This window comes from Xiphias gladius, chromosome 1 (genome assembly GCF_016859285.1).
Source record: "Xiphias gladius isolate SHS-SW01 ecotype Sanya breed wild chromosome 1, ASM1685928v1, whole genome shotgun sequence".
Taxonomy (NCBI): Eukaryota; Metazoa; Chordata; class Actinopteri; order Istiophoriformes; family Xiphiidae; genus Xiphias; species Xiphias gladius.
Window position 1 is genome coordinate 23434716 of NC_053400.1, and position 18742 is coordinate 23453457.

An 18742-nucleotide genomic window follows, 5' to 3' on the forward strand; every position below is an offset into this window, starting at 1 on the left:
TTTGTTTGGTGGTTCGTTCAGACGGAATCCGAAATCGGAATGACATTCCATTGAATTAATGTAAAACCAGGGGGTGCCATCATAAAATCTATTTTTTATATATATACAGAGACATACATATATTATACATTTCTCCCTTATGGTTTCTGATTTTTTTCTCAAAGGAGAATGCAGGGCAGGTGATTTACAGTACAGTACAGTATAAAAAAGTCAATTTTATATGTCCATCGATCTCAGAACAATTTTACAAATTCATTGGCAATTTGTGTTAAACTTGAATTATTATTATTATTATTATTATTATTAATTCACATTTAAATTCACTCAGTGCCTGGTTTAGAAAGTGGCCAGGACTTCGGCTGTCTTCAGTTTCCTCAATGACACCAACCCCCCCCCCCTCTCTCTGTCCGGCAAGGATCACCCTCCATACCCATGCGTGGGCGGTGTTGCGTGGAGCTCCACCTCCACTGGCGCTGTTTCCGTCGCTGCTGCTGCTGCTGCTGCTTCTGTAGGACTGACGCCGGAGCTGCTCGCTTGTGCCCAACCAGCCAGCAGCGGCAGTGGTCGAGCCGGAGTATGATCGCTGTGCGGAGCGCATAGATGTGCAAAACCCCTGGAATATCCGTGCGCTGGAGAGGCCAGAACCGACCACCGTGGGGGACTGTCTTTATTTAGTCGTCTAAAGGGAAAGAACCACGGCGAAGCATGGCGGTAGAAGAGGAAGGTCTCCGGGTTTTCCAGAGCGTTAAAATAAAAATAGGTAAGAAGAAAAATCCCTACCCCCAGTCTGAGCGCCTCAATGGATGGCTCCATATTAACGGGCCAAGCAGGCAGGCAGTGAGGGCTGGAGCTGGAGGGACCAAGATCTGTCTTGTTCTGCCTGTTATTGTAATTCAAATCACACATTTGCCTCTAGGGCACAAACTGTAAAACTGAATATGTGGAGGGAAGCAATGGAGAGATTCTTACTGCGTTGTGAGAAATTGTGGGAATTTGGCAGCTGGCATTAGGATCCAAATCATGTCTGTTAGAGGTCTACGTATGGAGACTTGAATCGATCTGAACAGGCTGGCGGATATTTATCAGACTGTGCGACATAAAGACTCCACAGCTGCAAACATCCAGATGCGTTTTCTGTACACTTCAGATCAAACCTCCGCCGCAGCCACCCATTCAAGCTATTGCGCCCCCTTCTCCCTCGGTCCTCCCCCCTCCAAACAGCTTTATGTTTGACTGTCTAGCTATTGATTGTTAGCCCAGATTTCTATATTTAGATATCTAGCTGATCTCCAGTGGGTACCCCTGGTTTGTAGGCGGCATATGGTGCATGCCTGTCTTGTGAATGCAATCATGAGCGGGCTCAGTTTGCAGTGTGTGCTTCTTCAGGGCAATTCAGAAATGATTATGCCTGTACCAGAAATGAATTTCCCTGATCATAAGTCAAACTGTAGTAATTACATAATGGACACTTTACATTACTGTACATAACCACATGTATCTCACAGATTACAATAGATATTGCTAATTGTGATAACTGTTTAGAAAAGAGGTGATAATCCTATAACATAGGAAAGAAAAACAAGGTCAAGCTTATTCTTAAGTCACACAGACAGTCTTATCATGTACAATATTAAAGTTAGGGTTACAACTAATTATTATTTTCATTATCAATTATTCTGAAGATTATTTTCCTGATTAGTTGATTCACGTTTTCTCCAACAAACAGTCGAAAAGCCAAAGATTTTAAATTCAAAGTGACATAAAACCAACAAACGCTGCAAATCTGCATATTTGAGAAATGAGAATCAGAGAATTTGCTTGGAAACGTGTTTAAACGATAAGTTTCGGTCAGTCTCTTGATCGATTATTCAACTAACCTTTTCTAGTAAACACGATAGTGTTAATTTTGTTAGGGGAAGAAGACTAAAATGCTGCTGTCTGGCATGTTTGACAACATGCTCATATATTTTTGCCTATTTAATATCAAAACATTCAAAGCAAACAGTCATTTCCTGTCTGTGCTCTAACTTTTATCTCTGATCACTCTGGGACATTTGGGACTGTCTCCTTTCTTATTCACTGACATCTGGCACCCATTTCATCCTGGCTGTGCTGTCCGGTTTGTTTTGACTCCAAACATGCGACAGAAGGGATGAGCAGAGGAAAAAATGACAACAAACACACATACAAGCTGTGGGGCTGCGGGGTGATGCCAGCCAGCATTTGATGGCAACACTCCGGTGGCCCCTTTTTTTTCAGTGGAGCTGATATACAAAGTTAGGCTGTATTTTTAAGCTCCCTACCTGCTGTTAAAATTGGCTGCAGAGTCCCTGCAACACAGCTGGAGAGAGAACCACCCCGAGTTGAGTTAATCAAATAGCCCAGCCCCAGTGAGATAATATGCTCAGACCTGTAACTCCAGCGAGAGTTGTAATATTTAAATCACAAAGGCCTCATTAGTTTGCTGCGCTTTCTGAATGAATGTTCAGTCATCCAGCAGCATTGAGTTCCTACGGTGAATGAAGACTGAAAAACCTCTTTCTGTCTCGAACATCTTTCCAAGAAACAAACCTGTTTAAACCTGCGAAAAATGCATTGGTAGAGAAAGTACTCAGATCCTTTAGTAAATAAAAGTACAGTTACTACACTGTAAAGTATAATACCCTGTTACAAGTACAAGTCCAGATGTATCCTGACCAAAATGTACTTGAAGTGTACTCATCAACAGTAAAAACACTGACCCCTGTGAGTGTTATATACTATTACATTATACACGACTGATTTAGTACCAATGCATTAATATGTAAATAACATCATAGTGTTGTAGTTGGTCAATTTGTGGATCATCAGAAAAAATGATGACTATTCTGAAATCCAGAAAGTTTTTACCGGCCCCGTCAGTCACTTTACAGGCCCCCTCTGTGTGCACATGATAGCTTGCTGTGTGTGTTTTACGGGACCGGGCTCACTTCACCGACCAGACCCGAGCAACCCACCCCACCCCTTTTGCTGAGAAAATTCCTAGCGGAAACACTGAAGTGCATGAGTAAATGTATTTTGTTACATCCCTCCGCCGGCAAAAAGCCATTATGTTAACTAGAAAAACATTTTACAACGGTTTACAAGCTCCCTTAGTATGTTATGACTTTTTATTTGCAGCCTACTGACGTTCGTGAAGAACATTCATGTTGTCGTCACTTCCAAACTCTGAGTTTCCAGAGAGTTTGTCCTGCTGTAATGTCACGCAGCGATGACAGTTGAATTTACACTGTGTAGTTACCTAGCGGCAGTGGCACTCGCTGTCAGTCTGATCCCCATGGCACTCTGCTCCCAGTAACGTCTATGTAACCCTTGCATCACATTGTTTTCATCAAAGTCTTGTCCTTTGCCGTGAGGCTGTGGTTGGCTGATGACTCAGAGCCGAAAATCTGCCACATATTTGTAGCAGAGAGAGAGAGATAGAGAGAGAGAGAGTTTATTATTGTTATGCTCCGCCAGGTGATGACTACTCTCAGTTTCCTGGAGGAACACATGAATTTCGGAAACCGAACAGGGCTACTGTGCCCAAGTCTGTGCTGTCTGGAGAACACAGGAAACAGGAAACTACCCCCAATTCACTTCCTGGTTGGCTGGGATAGACTACAAAAGAATTGTGTTTTTTCCTGCATGGCAACAAGCTAATACAAAGCAGATGTAGTGAGACACAGAGTGAGGGACAGAGCGGACTGTGCTTCGTCTGTCAGTGCTCAGAGAGACAGGACTTCTCAGTGGCACAGCTGGAGTCGGGACTTTGCACTAACTAACAAGAACATATGTGCCTTTGACGTCTCTGTCAAAACATAGTTTGAACTGGATAGATCAGTGTTCTGGTAAACACATCAGAATATTTACCGAACACTCCTTCAAAGAAAAGCATAAAAAAATAACTTACTTTAACATCTTAAATGCCACTGCCAGTAAATCAGTGATTACAAGCTCATTCTGTGCAGCCAAGTGGGTTTACATTACACACACGCATGGTGATGCCCATGCACATACACACAAGAAGCGCATGTCACATTTTTTTTTTTTTGATTTCACACTATTCCGCTGATCTAGCGCCTCGACAAACATAACAGCGGGCCAACAAAGGCAGGGGAGAAGAGTACCTCAAACTAGCGAACATGGATATAAACCATACAGGATTTTAAAATATTCCAAAAAATAATTTTTCCAAATATTTTATGAGGAAGGAAATGCATTCAAGATGTTCATTACACCTCAAGGATACACATGACTTTTGTTTGTTTACAAGAAAACTCCATAGGGCACATTTCATTTTAAAGTAGAGATCCTACAGTTTCCAAGGATACCCAGTGGGGAAATGTGTATAAAATGATCCACAAGACATCAACAATATTTCCATTTGATGGAACGGTGCAGCCATAAAAGCACGGAGTCTTGTAAGCCTCATATGGATTAATTTAAGGGTTGGAAGAAGCAGATACAGGATATAAACAATATAATACCGTCAGATAATATGGAATAAAATTATTTTATATCCTTAAACCTCCAACAACTAATTTTTAGCCACTTTGTGGCAGTGGAAATCATATAGACACACAACTTTGGCATATTATCACCTTTTAAGTTGATGTGGTGAACTTGTTAGCAAACGGTTGCCAATCTGTACATGAAACAGATATGCAGCATCATTAACATTCATATGGAGTTGTGTGTCCAGCCACCTGATGAATGTAAGTCCAATATTCGCTCTCTTTTCGCTGTGTTTCGGCATCGACATCTGGCTCTTTAGCTGCTTAATGCTCCAGTATGTTCACCAGCTGGTCGATACATTGTCTGTGTACTTTTTGGTGCTGGGTGGGTTGTGTACAGTGGGTTATTAGAGTTTTGTTTTTGTTTTTTCGCTGAAAACCGTTTGCTGTATGATGCTGCTGAGAGCAGTGGGAATGAACTAAAACAGTAAAGTTGTAGGCCGCGAAACCAAAACAGTTTAGCTTAAAGCTGCTAAAATATAAATATATTGTTAAAATATTGTTAACATAAACACATTATATTACAGCAGCTTTAAAGCTACTTATGGAGAAAAGGGGAAATGTTGAGGGGTTAATTTAATATTCTAGGTGACATACTAGAACTGTCTGTGGCACAATGAAATAAAAAAATGTTATTGTTGGTGCATTTGCAAACAGTAAGAGTTTGCTGCAGCAGTGCTGTCTCTGGATAATTACAATTTACTGTTTAATCCTAAGTGAAAGGGTTACATCCGTCCAGAGTTCAGTCTGTGCCTCGCACCAGGTGATACGGCCAAGGATACGTTATTGGATTGACCTGAGAGTAGATCTCCACTACACATGGCACCGTCTGGCATCAGTTCTCCTCATAAGCTACTCGATCTGCATTGTGCCTTTTAGTGTTGGTGCAGCAGCATGCTGTAACAATACAACTGTGATTTTGGACTTAGTGGAAACACTGTTCAACACTGAGTGGACCACAGTGAAGGAAACACTAGATTACATATTGTGTAGAGGAGGTAAAGTGTTCGGGGTCCAGGAAAAGGGAGTGGGTGGCTGAAGTTAGGCGGCACAGGCTGGATGACTCAGGCCGGGCTGAGCCTGGGAGGGAAAACTTGGTTTGTAGTGACAGAGGCCCCCCTCCTTCCCTTGACAGCTGGCCAACAGAGGTTCCCAAACTTCCTCCTGTCCAGACTGAATAGGAGACACAGAGATACGGGGAGAGGGAGGGGAGGAATGTTTTAGAAACACTTTGACTGTTTGGAGGACTCCCGCTCTTGTTTAGGTGAAGGCTTCAGGTTCCATTTTATTTGTTAAGAAGAATAAAGAGCGGCATATGAGGCTATGATTATATTATGGGTGTATGAAGTTGTGTGTGGGAAGTAGTCACACCACCCTTAATGTGTACATATTAATGCACATACATACAAACACACACACACACACACACACACACATATATATATATATATGACACACACACACACGCCAAGTTCTCCATTTTGTCCTAGAAGGCCAGCTCTCTGGGAAGTAGTTTGCTGTAAACATCTGTGTTGACTGTTTAGACGCAGAGCGTGTTCTGGTCCATGCATCTTTAGGCTGGTGGAATAATCCGGGTTGGTTACAGCAGCTCTTCCTGCACTTAGTAATGTGCTCTCCATCAGAACACAGTATTAGTAATAGTGGGGAAGTATCACCGTAGGCCCAGCATGCAGGGTCAGCAGGGGTAAATAAAGGGCTGGAGAGCTCACCCAGAGTGCTGCTCCTTCAGGATGTCCTTCAGATGCCCCATGACAGAAGTTGACTTGATCCCTCCCTGGGATGACCTCTACCTGCTGACAATGACACAAGCTTGAAAACATGCACCATGCTGTACAGTAGAGAGGGAAATTCAAGTGTCAAGAAGTGTCAGGAGAAGTTTCCATGTTATGAAAAAGCAAAATTACTGCAACTGAAAGTGGTTCAAAAACTCATTTCTGTAGCAAATGGCTCCACGCATGATGATTAAATCAGGTTTTGCAACAGTGTTTCTCTCCTCTGGCAACACCAGCAATGTCAGCTTGCCACATTACAGGGACTTACACCCCACTTACTCTCCCTTTCCTGTGCTTGCAAAAGATACCATAGCTGACCTTTATTTTACTTATTTATTTTTCTTTAATTGTTTTTTCTAGATGTCAGATAAATAAATAGAGTATTCTGAGAATTATGTAAATTGGCAAAAAGGCTGGAGGGAGTGTTGAGGTCAAACTGTGTCTTGTCCAGGACATAAAGGCCATTGAAAACTGTGAAACCAGCTCTGTCAATTCAGCCTCTACTTGAACTTGTAACTACACTCCACCGTGACACCACTCCGGTTTGAAACATTACACTCACATCCTGAGTGAACATACCAGGTTTTTTGCCCCTGATTTCTAACCTTTGGGCAAATTATAAAGCTGATTGTCCCTGTACAGTGTAACTTCACTGCATATGCCCGTGTGTATGTTTGTGGTTGTGTATTTTAGTTTTACTCGTTTTCCATTGAGACTAACGAATCTGTGTGAACATTAGCTCTAGGCTGCACCAGACAGAGAGTGAGTTTGATCAGTAACCGAATACTGGTTTATCACAGAGACTGTGGTGTGCAGCACAGCCAACCTGTAAATGTAAACTCCCATTTTTTTTTCTCCTCATGCTGCTACAGCAACTGTTGTGGTTGTGTGGAAACTTCAGCAGCTCAGCTGGTTTCAGTGTGGGGTTATTATTCCTGGTGGACAATTTGGGACAAGCAGCACTGCATTTAAAAGTGTTAGGCTGGTGCTGACTGTACCAACTGCTACCAACTGCTGCTGCTTGTGACCAACTAATAAACCAAACCAGCTGTTAAACCAGAGAAGTCACTGACACTGACAAGGAATGTGTAGATTACTAATTCCTGATGTCTTTTGCTTCATCCGAAGAGAGTCCTTCGTTCTGTGTTTGATATAGTCTTCATTATTTCAAATAGTGCTGAGAGCACTATTATAAATTGTAGTCAGGATCCCAGACTTTCTAAAGATGTTTAATTCAAATTTAGAGAGATGTTTCTCAACGATGCTTGCATGATTTTAATGTTATGTTGTAGCCTAAAAAAATGTAGTGTCCCGGGCTTGAATGTGTGGCTCAGTCTCAGATGTAAATGTAACTTCGGTGAAGAATGAAACCAGCGGATTCACTTTATGCTGCGTGTGTGATATACAGTACATCATATCAAATAGACTGGGGTCTTTTTTATCTGACCTTTTATGCTACTTACAGTCCGCCCAAACTCTGTCTTCTCAGTCAAACATTCAAGCCCATGCAAGCTTGAAAGGTGACAGTAAAAAGTTTTTCGTAGTTTTGTCCCCCACCATCTCATGCTGTTGCTCTGCCTGAAGCTGTGTTTTGAGCTGCTTTTGCAAAATTGTGACATAAGTGGACGGAGCAGAATTGGATTACCCTGCAGTAGTAATTTGCTGCAGTAGTGAAACATTGCCACTATCTGACTTCTCTGTAACTGACATGCAAGCTGGCCACCGTTTTCCTTAAAAGGACTGAATTAGGAAACTTGGGTTGTAGAGGGTTTTCGGTGATGCTGGGTTTCGAAATGAGCTGTAGTAGTTTCAAAGTGGTGAAGGTATTTTTCGGTGATGGCATTGTATATTTTTGACATCGGTCTAATGCTCATTTCGGTGGCTTCGTGTTTATTCTCTGAGCTGGGGTCTCGGTGAGTGTTCACCTTGGATTATTGCATTTAATGCACAAATACAAACATTTCCTTCCATTTGCGCATTTTCATATTGTTATAGAACTAATTATTTGGGGATTTTTTTTTTTGGCTGTTATAATCAACTTTAAAGGGGCACTCCAACAGTTTTACACATAAAGATCACGTTACTCGTAATGGGGAGTACAGCGTAAAGGTTTGGTCTTCAGATTTCAATGGAAAACTCGAGTTACAAACTGGGAGTGTGGGAGCACTGAGGTATTAAGAGAACTGGATACAAGATGGTGCCCCATTCATTTCAGGGAAAGCTGCTCACTGGGCACATGAGCAGAAAACAATTTTGAGGCAGGATTCTGTATTTTTAGGGCCCACATATAGAATGAGCATTGGCAGGGGTTTGGACCGAAAATAACCCTGCATTTAACCAGCAGAGGGGGCTGCGTTGGTGGGGGCATGTTGTTTGGTACCGGTGAGACATGAAATACGATCCAGAAATTCCATTTTGAGTAACTCAGATGCCATAACACTGTACAAAAGACAGGATTTACACCTCTGGAAAGTTTTAATGGTGGCAGCTGTATAATCCTTTGTCGATCACAAACTTTTCACCTTACAAAGTAATTAACCAGGAGTGGAATGGAATTGATTGGCCAACACAGCGCTTTGAGAGGGCTGCATTTTTTCCCACAGGGCTACCATCGGTCGAACGTGATCTTAGAATCCTTCTGACTGAGCCAAGTGGCTTCCTGCGAATGAAAATAGTTTACTTGTCCAGACTTTTACATTGTAATTGGACCTAATGGCTCAAATTTGAGAATACGGAGAATCACGTCAAAGATTAATTCACAGTTTTTAAGCCATTTTATCTTTTTTTTGTATTTTTCTGTATAAAGAAGTCTTTTTGGGCCACTGGGTTTCACATGGCATTTCGTATTTAGTCACATTTCTGACTGTGGCTGTTACGGCAAAATTGCCTCACAGCCCAGTGATGATTTGGGTCTGAGTTTGAAAGACGTGTGTGTTAATCAGGCAGGTTGTGTAAAAAGTCAATATATCAAGTTGTCTGCCGCACAGATTTGATCCTATCTTGTTTTAAATCTGTCTCTCACAAGTGCCCCAATGTTATGACAGTGCGGTATCATAGGAGAAACCCTTTAGGACTTTGATCGTGAGATCTGATCACTGTTCGTGCTGAGAGTTGTCATAGGTATCTTTTGACATTTAAAGAGTAAATTAGTAATCAGATAATAATAATTGTGTGTTGCTGCCCTAGTTTCAGTGATAAAGAAATGTTTTACTGTGGGATCAAAGCCACTGCTGTGAATATCCACAGAGTAGGCCTCTGTGTGTGTGTGTGTGTGTGTGTGTTTGTGTGTGTGAGAGAGTGAGTGGGTTTAATGTTTTGTGTTTAGTCATTTCCAGAAAAACAGTAATGACTTAAAGTTTTGTTTCACTTCATGTTTTGACTCTCTACATCAAAACATCAGAAACTGAGCATTAACATAATGGGATAATATATTGTGCTTCACAATTTTCACTCCTTTCCTTTCCCATGGTGTCTGTCTCTGCCTCACACACACACACACACACACACACACACACACACACACTCTCAGGGGTAACTGGGTTGTTCGCTGCTTTTAAACTACATCTTGGATCCAGTCTAAATTCCTTTCTCCTCATCTCATTTCCTGTTGTAGCTTTCTCCAAAGCTAACCGCTCTCCAGTTTTCTATCTGGCTGATGTCTCTCTCTCTCTCTCTCTCTCTCTCTCTCTCTCTCTCTCTCTCACTCTGCAGTCTTCCTCGTCTCTCGCCCTTGATTGAATACTCTGCTTGTATTTCTTCCTTTCCTTACAGCCTCTGTTTCACAGGCCTGCTTGTCGAGTATATAGCCACTGAGAGCATTCTCGCCTGTGTTTCCTCGAATGTCTTCATTTCACGGAAGATTATGAGTCGAGCTGTAACTGCTGCCGACTGAAACTAGTCAATGGAGGAGGAAGAGGAACAAAGCAACATGCTCAGTGCGTCCATTACGTTGTTTCAATCACTTATGCTTCCTCATTTCTGCCGTTCTCCGTCCTTCCTCTGCAGGAATGAGGTGGGGAGTCGACCTTTTTTTTTTTTTTTTTGATGTGTCGATCTGCTCCTGTTCGCTCTCGCCCTTTTTGGGGTGTTCCTGTCACCATTATTTCTCTGCATTTCTGCCCACTGCCTCCCTCTGTTTTTTTTGCGTGTACACCACACAGTGCTTACACACACACACACACACACGTGCCAAGAGTGTCTTTGCACTGTGTTGTTTTGCTCAGATACTAGGGCAAGATATTCTCCAAGGGCAGCTGCAGTGATGCTTGATGAAAAGAGAAAGCTGCTGCTGCTGCTGCTGCTGCTGCTGTTGTTGTTGTTTTTATTTTATGTTTGTTTTGAATGTTGAGGAGAGAAAACGCACCCCTCTGGAGAGGGAGAGATAAAAAAAGGGAAGCAACCAGAAATAGAGGAAAGTGAAATCAGGTTAACCCTCTGGAGTCTGAGGCCTCTCAGTCACTTTTGAGGTAGTTTTGACACGCCTTGACGTTTTTATGTATTTCACCTATCTAAAAAACATTGGTCCCAAAGTGCTAAATATGCTTATATTAAGCACAAACTCGGCACCAATAATCTGAGAGCAGTAAGAATGTTATTGATCTATTTGATCAACTGTAAATATACACTTTTCAAAAACCTATTTTCATTGAAAAAAACACATTATAAACATTTCTGGCCAAGATGCTTGAGCTCTGAACCTTCTAAACATACTGTAGGTATTGGCTACACATGAGTGATTAAATCATTAAGAAATTTCATGTGGTTTGACTACTGAAGTGTGAGAACTTTGTGAGAGACAGTACTTTTTTTTTTTTTTTGGCCAGTGGCCTACACAATGAATATCGATGAACTAGGTGTCAACACACTGTAAACAGTACCCCTCCCCATCAGTCTGGAATGTCATTGTGGCCCTCTCTGCCCCCACAACGCCAGGTTTTGTGCTGTGTTGTGAAATACTGGATCAGCTGGTCTGACAAATCCGCACCTCCCAGGAGCTTGTTGTGTTCCATCACTGGTTAGGGGCTCTGTCTGTCCACCCTGTCTGGATTTCGCTCAGGTGTACATTCCAGGATGTGGTCCGGTATCAGTCCCTTGACATCGCCTGTGGCGGGAAAAGGATGGAAGAGATGCCATGTAGAATACCAGTCCAGTGTATCTCTGAATTTCAGCAATTCCAACATGCATCCATCTGCACTCTGCACCTCTGGCTGTGTTCCTGGCCGCTTGCTTGTTCGTGTTCCAGCTGAGTGTTTCCACTGCATCCTCTGAAAAGAACAACTTGAAAGGGTTCAGAGGAGTGTGGCTTTCCCTGGTGCACACCAGGCTCCCTTGCAGGAGGAAACCACGGCGGTGGTGGAACGGCATCACCATCACTTACCGTCTTCCATGACGGTGGCTGACACCATCATTTTTTCCATGCAGGTGCAATGTTCTGTAAAATAAATAAATACAATTCGCCATTTACACATTACAGCAGCCATGAAACATACTTACAAGTATCTCGATCATTTACAGCCGCTGCAGCCGCTTTAGCTGCTTTATGACAGAAGTTGTCGCTATAGAAAGCGATATGATGTGCTGTGCCTGTGCAGAGTTGACGGAGGTAAAATAATTCACTTACTCATCAAAAACATCCTCAGCAGGATGGATTCGAAGCTCAGAATGGCAACGTTCCTCCTCACTGTCCTCACTGCTCAAGTCCGAGGAGAAGTTGCAGTCATTGTGGCATCTGTGTGCCATCTTCCTCGATCAGTTTAAAAAAAACAGCCTGGAGGTATGCTCTTGTTTATAGGAGTCAAATTGGGCGTTTTCAGATGTTTTCTTGCCTCGTAATGACCCAGTAACGACTGGAGAGGCTTTTCTTTTGCAACAGACTCTCTCTCCATCAGACATAAACACAAAGCTTGTATACTCCACCCCTCACCGCTGTTGTAAAATTCCCTTAAACTGACAAACTCTCCAGTGGCTGCTTCTTATCAACTCATCCAGAAATATAAGACAACTGTCCAGCACTTCCTCCTCTCCCAAACAGGAAGCTGCAAGATGTCACCCTTGTTTCTGTAATGGTGGTAATGACTGGGCTGATGCTGCTTGAAGGATGTTACTGGTGGATTTAAATCTTTCAGCCTAATAACTACAGATGGCATATTTCTGATATTACTGAGGAGACTTTTCTAAGCATTTTATCTATCTAAAATGCTTGAGAAGGAAGGTCAAAAAACGCCAAAGATTCTCTAGTTTCAGGCTCTCGAATGAGAGTATTAGCAGATTTTCTTTGTCATATATCCCTATGAACAGAATACCTTTGGGAATTTTTTGGACTCTTAGGCTTTGTTAGATTGTTGGTCAAACAAAACAAGACATTATGTTATCATTGCACAGTAATGCAGTTTGAAGTTTTCAAGTAACTTGCCCAACGCTGCTCAGACATGGATTTTATTTACAGGATGATGTGGATTTTGTAGCTTCTTGTATCAGCAACATTGCTATTTCGAACCTGTCTTTCACTTTTCAGTTGAACCCAACAGATAGTTTAAAAAGTCTGTTAACAATATATTGGCCAGTGTTTTTGTGTCCCCCTTCAGTTTGGTAATTACAGTATTGTGACAAAGATATGATAATGAGTGTGACATTTCACAAATGATATTTATTATTACTGTATTGCAGTTTTTTTTGTTACTAATTTGTTAGCTTATACGCTGATAATGACATGTATCTGTGACAAGGTAAAATCAGCCAATAACATCAGCTCAGGCAAATATATATATAAATATCAGTTGGTCTGTAATTCTCAGATGTTGATGTTCACATCTGAAAACTTTTCACCTGCAGTACTACACGTCAACAACAAAAAACAAAACAAAATTGAAGACATCTAGATGTTCACTGTGATGGATTATCTACATTATCCCTGGAAATTTTCAAGTCTTGAGTTGATTATGAGTTGATGTATTAGCATGAATTGAAACGTCTAGCTGCTGGAAAAACGCAGAAAATGCACTCATCAATCTAAAAAGGTTTAGAGAGGGGTCAGGACTGGTTAATGTAAACAAAAATACACTATTTTATCACATGCTAAACCACTGGAACAGACCTTGGAGTGTGTATGTGATTTATGTAGATGCCTTAAAATATGAACATGAACTTTAAATGAATTGTGTGGTCATCTCCTTTTTCGTAGATGTTTTCCACTCTCCAGTAGCTCGGATTTTGGCAACACAAGAGATTTGTTTTTACGTTACAAGTTGAGTCATTAGACACACACACACACACACACACACACACACACACACACACACACACACACACACAGAGCTGAGAAAGCCGTTGTAATCTCATGGTTCCTATGATGACCTGGATGGTGCAATCCAATCAAGAGACCTCACAGGTCATGAATGAGAGCGGGAGGAAAACAGAGATTGGAGAAAATTCAAGAGCGCACAGGGAATACGGAGGATTACAGGAGGGAGATAAAATAAATCTTGGAGAATAAATGAGAGAGAAGCGGACACAGGAGGGAGATCTAATAACAGTGGGAAATAAAGGGATAAAGACAGAGATAAGAGAGACTTACATCATCGCTCTGCTCTCACACATTAACACAGACAGAATCTGAGAAAAAAAATGGAAGCAGTGGTGTGTGTGCCATTTTTACAGCTCAGGTGTCTTTTTAATTTGTGAATGAATGCTGGTATTGGTAATTGTTGTGTAATGATCCACATAGTGTATGAGTCAGCCTCCAGAGAAGCAGACATAACACTCCGTTCTATTACAAACCGCACACCGAGCACTTGATCACCTCTGTGTGTCTCGGCATGCTTTAAATAATATATTTTACAAAAACTTTCTAGTAACAACAGCACATTGTGTAGAAGGGCAGCGCGAGCTTAAAGGATAAGTCTGGCATTTTTTTTAGTTCCGTCTTGTCAACAAGTCCTGCAACGTTTTAGGCTGCCAGTATGCTTTACCAGAAGTGCTTGTTGGATGGTGGCGTAGCTTTGGAAATCCCCTCCCCCCATAACTATCCGACGCCGGTTAGGGCACTGCATCCAACCTTTTTTGTGCCTTTCTGAAACCCACAATCTAACATTCACAGCCACTTCGCACCGTGATTGGCCAGTTGTGTGGAGGTGAGAAAGTTTGAACGCCTTTTTTCATTCTTGACACAACGATGTCTGTCACTTTTCATATGAACAGCCAAGTGGAACGCTATGAATGTCTTTCAGGAGTGTATGTCATCCCTGTATTTGAACGATTATGTGTCTACCCCCACCCCACGATGGCCGGATTTTCTCTCCGCCTTTGAGAGTGGCTGTTGAGATCAACTATAAACATTGGACCTCATATGAACTACTTCTGATTGGGCATAACATGACCCGTAGTCCGTCTCTTAATACTTTCTCATAGACTTATCCAAGCCCATTGGCTCTGACCAAAAATGTAAATCTTAAGCAAAATGTGTGCATTTTTAAAAGCAGCTAGGTAATTTCCTAAAACAACTGGGCACTGTAGTTTTTAGCAAATATTACTCAAACAGGAGTAGATAGTGCATTTGTTATGGACTATTTCAAACCATTCAAGTGAATGGGAAACTGGTCTCAGACTTTTGGACCCCACTATGGTTCTTGTGAAATCTTAAACAAAAACTGTTGGAACTGGATGGTTGTATTGTTGCGTTTCCCATTCATAGAATTTATTTGATTTGGCAGAAAAAAGACGTTTTACTATTTATTAGAGTTGAGAGTGCAAATTAAATGAAAAGTCTAATGGGACTGCTGCATTCATGTGCAGATATACTGACAGGAAAAATGACTTCCTTAATCTGAAGGTAGCTTTCCATTTTGCTGTTTTACAGCTGGTTATCCAGTGTCAAATGTCAACTTTCTCCCCTTCCCCCCTCCAGGGTTGGCTGCAGGGTGTGAAACACTGCAGTGTGTATAACAGCCATGTGCTGTGTCACAAAGTAGCCCGGGAGTTCTACTGCATAGTATAGTTTAACGGTTTCTCAGTGCAGCAGCAGAAACTTTTTCTTTGCCTTGAAAGTTTAGATTTTAAGCATTTAATGTTTTTTAATGTTTTTTTTCCCTGACTTTTCTCAGATTTTTGCTTCTTTTCTTGTGAAATACTGGACACTTTACCTCTTCAGGCCTCTAAAAATCCTTAAAATTAAATAATTTAAGAAGGAATAGTCAAAAGTAGATTAATTATTTAAATTTTATGGGGTTGAAACCAAAAATGTCGAGAGCCACTGTTGTAGAGAATCAAATTTTAAAGAGAAAAGTGTCCGTTTGTGAACAGCAGCACCCACCCACTGACTCATACTTTGACTGCAAAGAAGTTACTGGTTTAAACCAAGGAATAACAGCACAAGATTTGCCATAGCTCAGCTTGTCAGCTTAATGGTAGCATCAGATTCCCATGGAGATAATGGAGCGTTATTGGAGCAAACAGTGACAATGTTGGGTTGACACATGTGTAACTGTAGACTACAGAATCCTGTGGGTCCCCGGGGCAAGGAGAAACATTATAAGCAACAGAGTATAGACTAACATGGATTAACATGGATCCGCAGCCTCATAAAGGAGAATATATTGCTCCTGCGGGACCGGAGCACCACCTTTGTGGTTTGTGTGTGTTTGTGTGTATGCATGTGTTTGTCTCGATGGGTGGTTGGACAACATTCTTGTGAAAGGGAGTGCTATCTGTCATACACGTTTGATGAACAGATTGAGCATAAGCAGAATTCAGGAAATGTTTCACATAGATTCCTCCATTCACAGATCTGACAACACACACACACACACACACACACACACACACACACACACACACACACACACACACAAGCACTTTTCATTGCCATTTTGGATGTTGAATTGTTATTTTTATGTGTGTGTCCAGAATAAAAGAGTTAAGCTCATTATAGCCCTCCCTTACATAAATCTTTTTTTTTTTTTTAAATACAAAATAACCTCGCCTGCTTTTGGTGTTCTTAAATAAGTAATCACTTATAGCAGTATGCCTGAATAAACACTTTGTTGTTATTGCTTTCAACGGCGTTCCTAAATAAATGGACCCCAGGAAGAGAAGATGTTGCATTGTAACAGCTAATGGGGATCCTAATAAAAAATAAACAATGATAATTTCTCACTCTCTTCTTTCTCCTTTCTCTCCTTCTTTTTCTTTGTGCAGGAGAAGCAAAAAACATCCCTCCATACCCAGGCCCAAACAGGATGAGGGATTGTTACTGCACTGTCAACCTGGACCAAGAGGAGGTCTTCAGGACCAAGATCGTCGAGAAATCACTTTGGTACGCCACCCTTTTTCGGCATCTGCCTCTTTTTGTTTCTCATACTTTCAGTGTGTATATACGGAAATATGCATGTCATGAAGGTCAAATCAAAAACTCGAGGCTGATATGGTATAAAAATGTAAACTCTTTTTCTTTATATTACTCCCTGCCTTTTTGCATGGGAAGATTTAAAATTTTATTTGCTGGGTTGGAGCTGATTTCATCGTTCGCAGTCTTAAATAGTTATAAGGCCCACTCTGGCCAGTTGATTGGCCCAGAGGGTCAGGCCATTCTTAGAAAGGCAGAATGACATGGGTAAATTAAAAGTGAAAACAATCTGGAGCAGTAAACAGCTTTTAATGCTAATGTTAGCTATGTAGCGATAGCAAAAACTCACATATAGCACCTTTTTTTTTTTTGTGGCTATTTTTCACCTTTATTGGACAGTTGATAGTTAAAAAGCAGAAGGGAACAAGGGGAAAGAGAGGGAATCGAACCGTGAACGTTGTGGTTACATGACATGCACTGTAACCATTCAGCTACCGGGGCGCTCTGACATGTAAAACGTTTAAAAAAAAAACAAAACGCCACGTTAACATGACGTACCGACGTACCTATCCTTCCCAAGTTGATTTTGTGTTTTAAAAAGCTGGTAAATGGCATCAGCACTTAATCATGCTATGGAGGTTACTCAGTTACTCAGAGCTACCAGAGATTCATGATGATCGACAGAAGTCCAATCAGAGCTCTGAAAAAATGCCAGGTGCAAAACAAACACTCCACAAGTGCACAGAAATTATACATAGAAATATTTATTCCTGTTGCCTTAAATATGGAAGTGCATGACTGAAGACACTTGGCTGCTTTTAAATATTTTGAATGTTTTTGTAACAGTTTTTGTTTGTAGTAATAAAAATACAAGATTTGTTACTGGCATAAACATACATGGTTTGTTGTGTGTGTGGAGATTGGCCTGGGCTGACATAAGACTCCCGGCCGGAAGTATCATGCCAGTCCGGCTGTGGTTGTAAGGTGTTTGTTGTCTGAAGTGATGCAATTGAACTTTTATAGTATTTAAAGTATTTAAAGATTTATCATATGTTGCCCATAACGTCCCTAAATCCCAGTATTTTCTTTCATCATAAGTCTACATTGATAAAAGCACGAAATGCTGTAATTCTAAATGTAAGATATGTAGTATGTCAGGCATTATGGTGGCCTATAATTGGCTGAAAATGCTGATCATAATAATCTCAATGTTCCCAGTGGTGACTTTTATTACACGTCACCCACTAATAAAATGTGTGGCATTATAAATGATATTAATGGGTTATTATTACAAACATATTCATGCTGAAGCACCATTTTATTGTTGTAGCTGATTCAGATGGAGCTAATTTTAACTTTTGCTTATTATTTTTTCTCAGTTTGGTTTGTGAGAATTCAGAAAAAAGTGAGAAATGCTGTCACAATTGCCCAGAGCCCAAAGTGGAATCTTCACAATACTTCTTTTGTCCAACCAATAGTACAAACCTCAAAATTATTAAAAAACAAATTAAAATAATTGAAAGGAAAAACAACAAATACTCACAATTGAGAAGCTGAAGCAATGGAGTGTTTTTCATTTTTGCTTTAAAAAAATTACTTGAACATACAAAAAAGTTGTTGACTAATTTTCAGTTCTACTTGTTCATATTGTTGGGTAGTTTAATTCATAACAAAGTATCATATTGTATAAGTTCCTCATATATAGTATGCAAAACTTATTTCGTATAATTTTGTATATACTAGTAACTATAGTTGTCAAATAAATGTAGTGGAGTAAAAGTATAAAGTAGTAGGGAAAGAAAATACTCAAGTACCTCAAATTTGCACTTAAGCACAGTGCTTGAGTAAATGTAATTAGCTACATCACTGTAGGATTAGATGAAGGACATACTGTTAATGTAACGCAAATTTAAGATTTAATCAAAACATAAAATATGTCACTTTTTTCACTCAGATGCTCAGCAGATACTGTTACAGCATTACTCAAAGACTGCGGATGGCTGAGCAGAACCTTCCTAGGCCTGGATGAAGAAGAGCTCATTACTGCACGAAATCGAATTACATTTATTTAGGGA

At 40.8% G+C, this 18742-nt stretch overlaps 1 protein-coding gene across 2 annotated transcripts in view; it reads left to right on the top strand.

Moving 5' to 3' along the window:
- The first annotated feature begins 532 nt into the window (after window positions 1-532).
- The window catches only part of rasa3 (RAS p21 protein activator 3), a 50823-nt gene continuing 32613 nt past the window's right edge, over window positions 533-18742 (top strand). For both annotated transcript variants that reach the window (XM_040130075.1, XM_040130084.1), the window contains exons 1-2: window positions 533-760; window positions 16520-16637. In XM_040130075.1, coding sequence (XP_039986009.1) covers window positions 706-760; window positions 16520-16637 — 173 coding nt within the window. In that variant the 5' untranslated portion in view covers window positions 533-705. The remainder of the gene's footprint in view (window positions 761-16519; window positions 16638-18742) is intronic.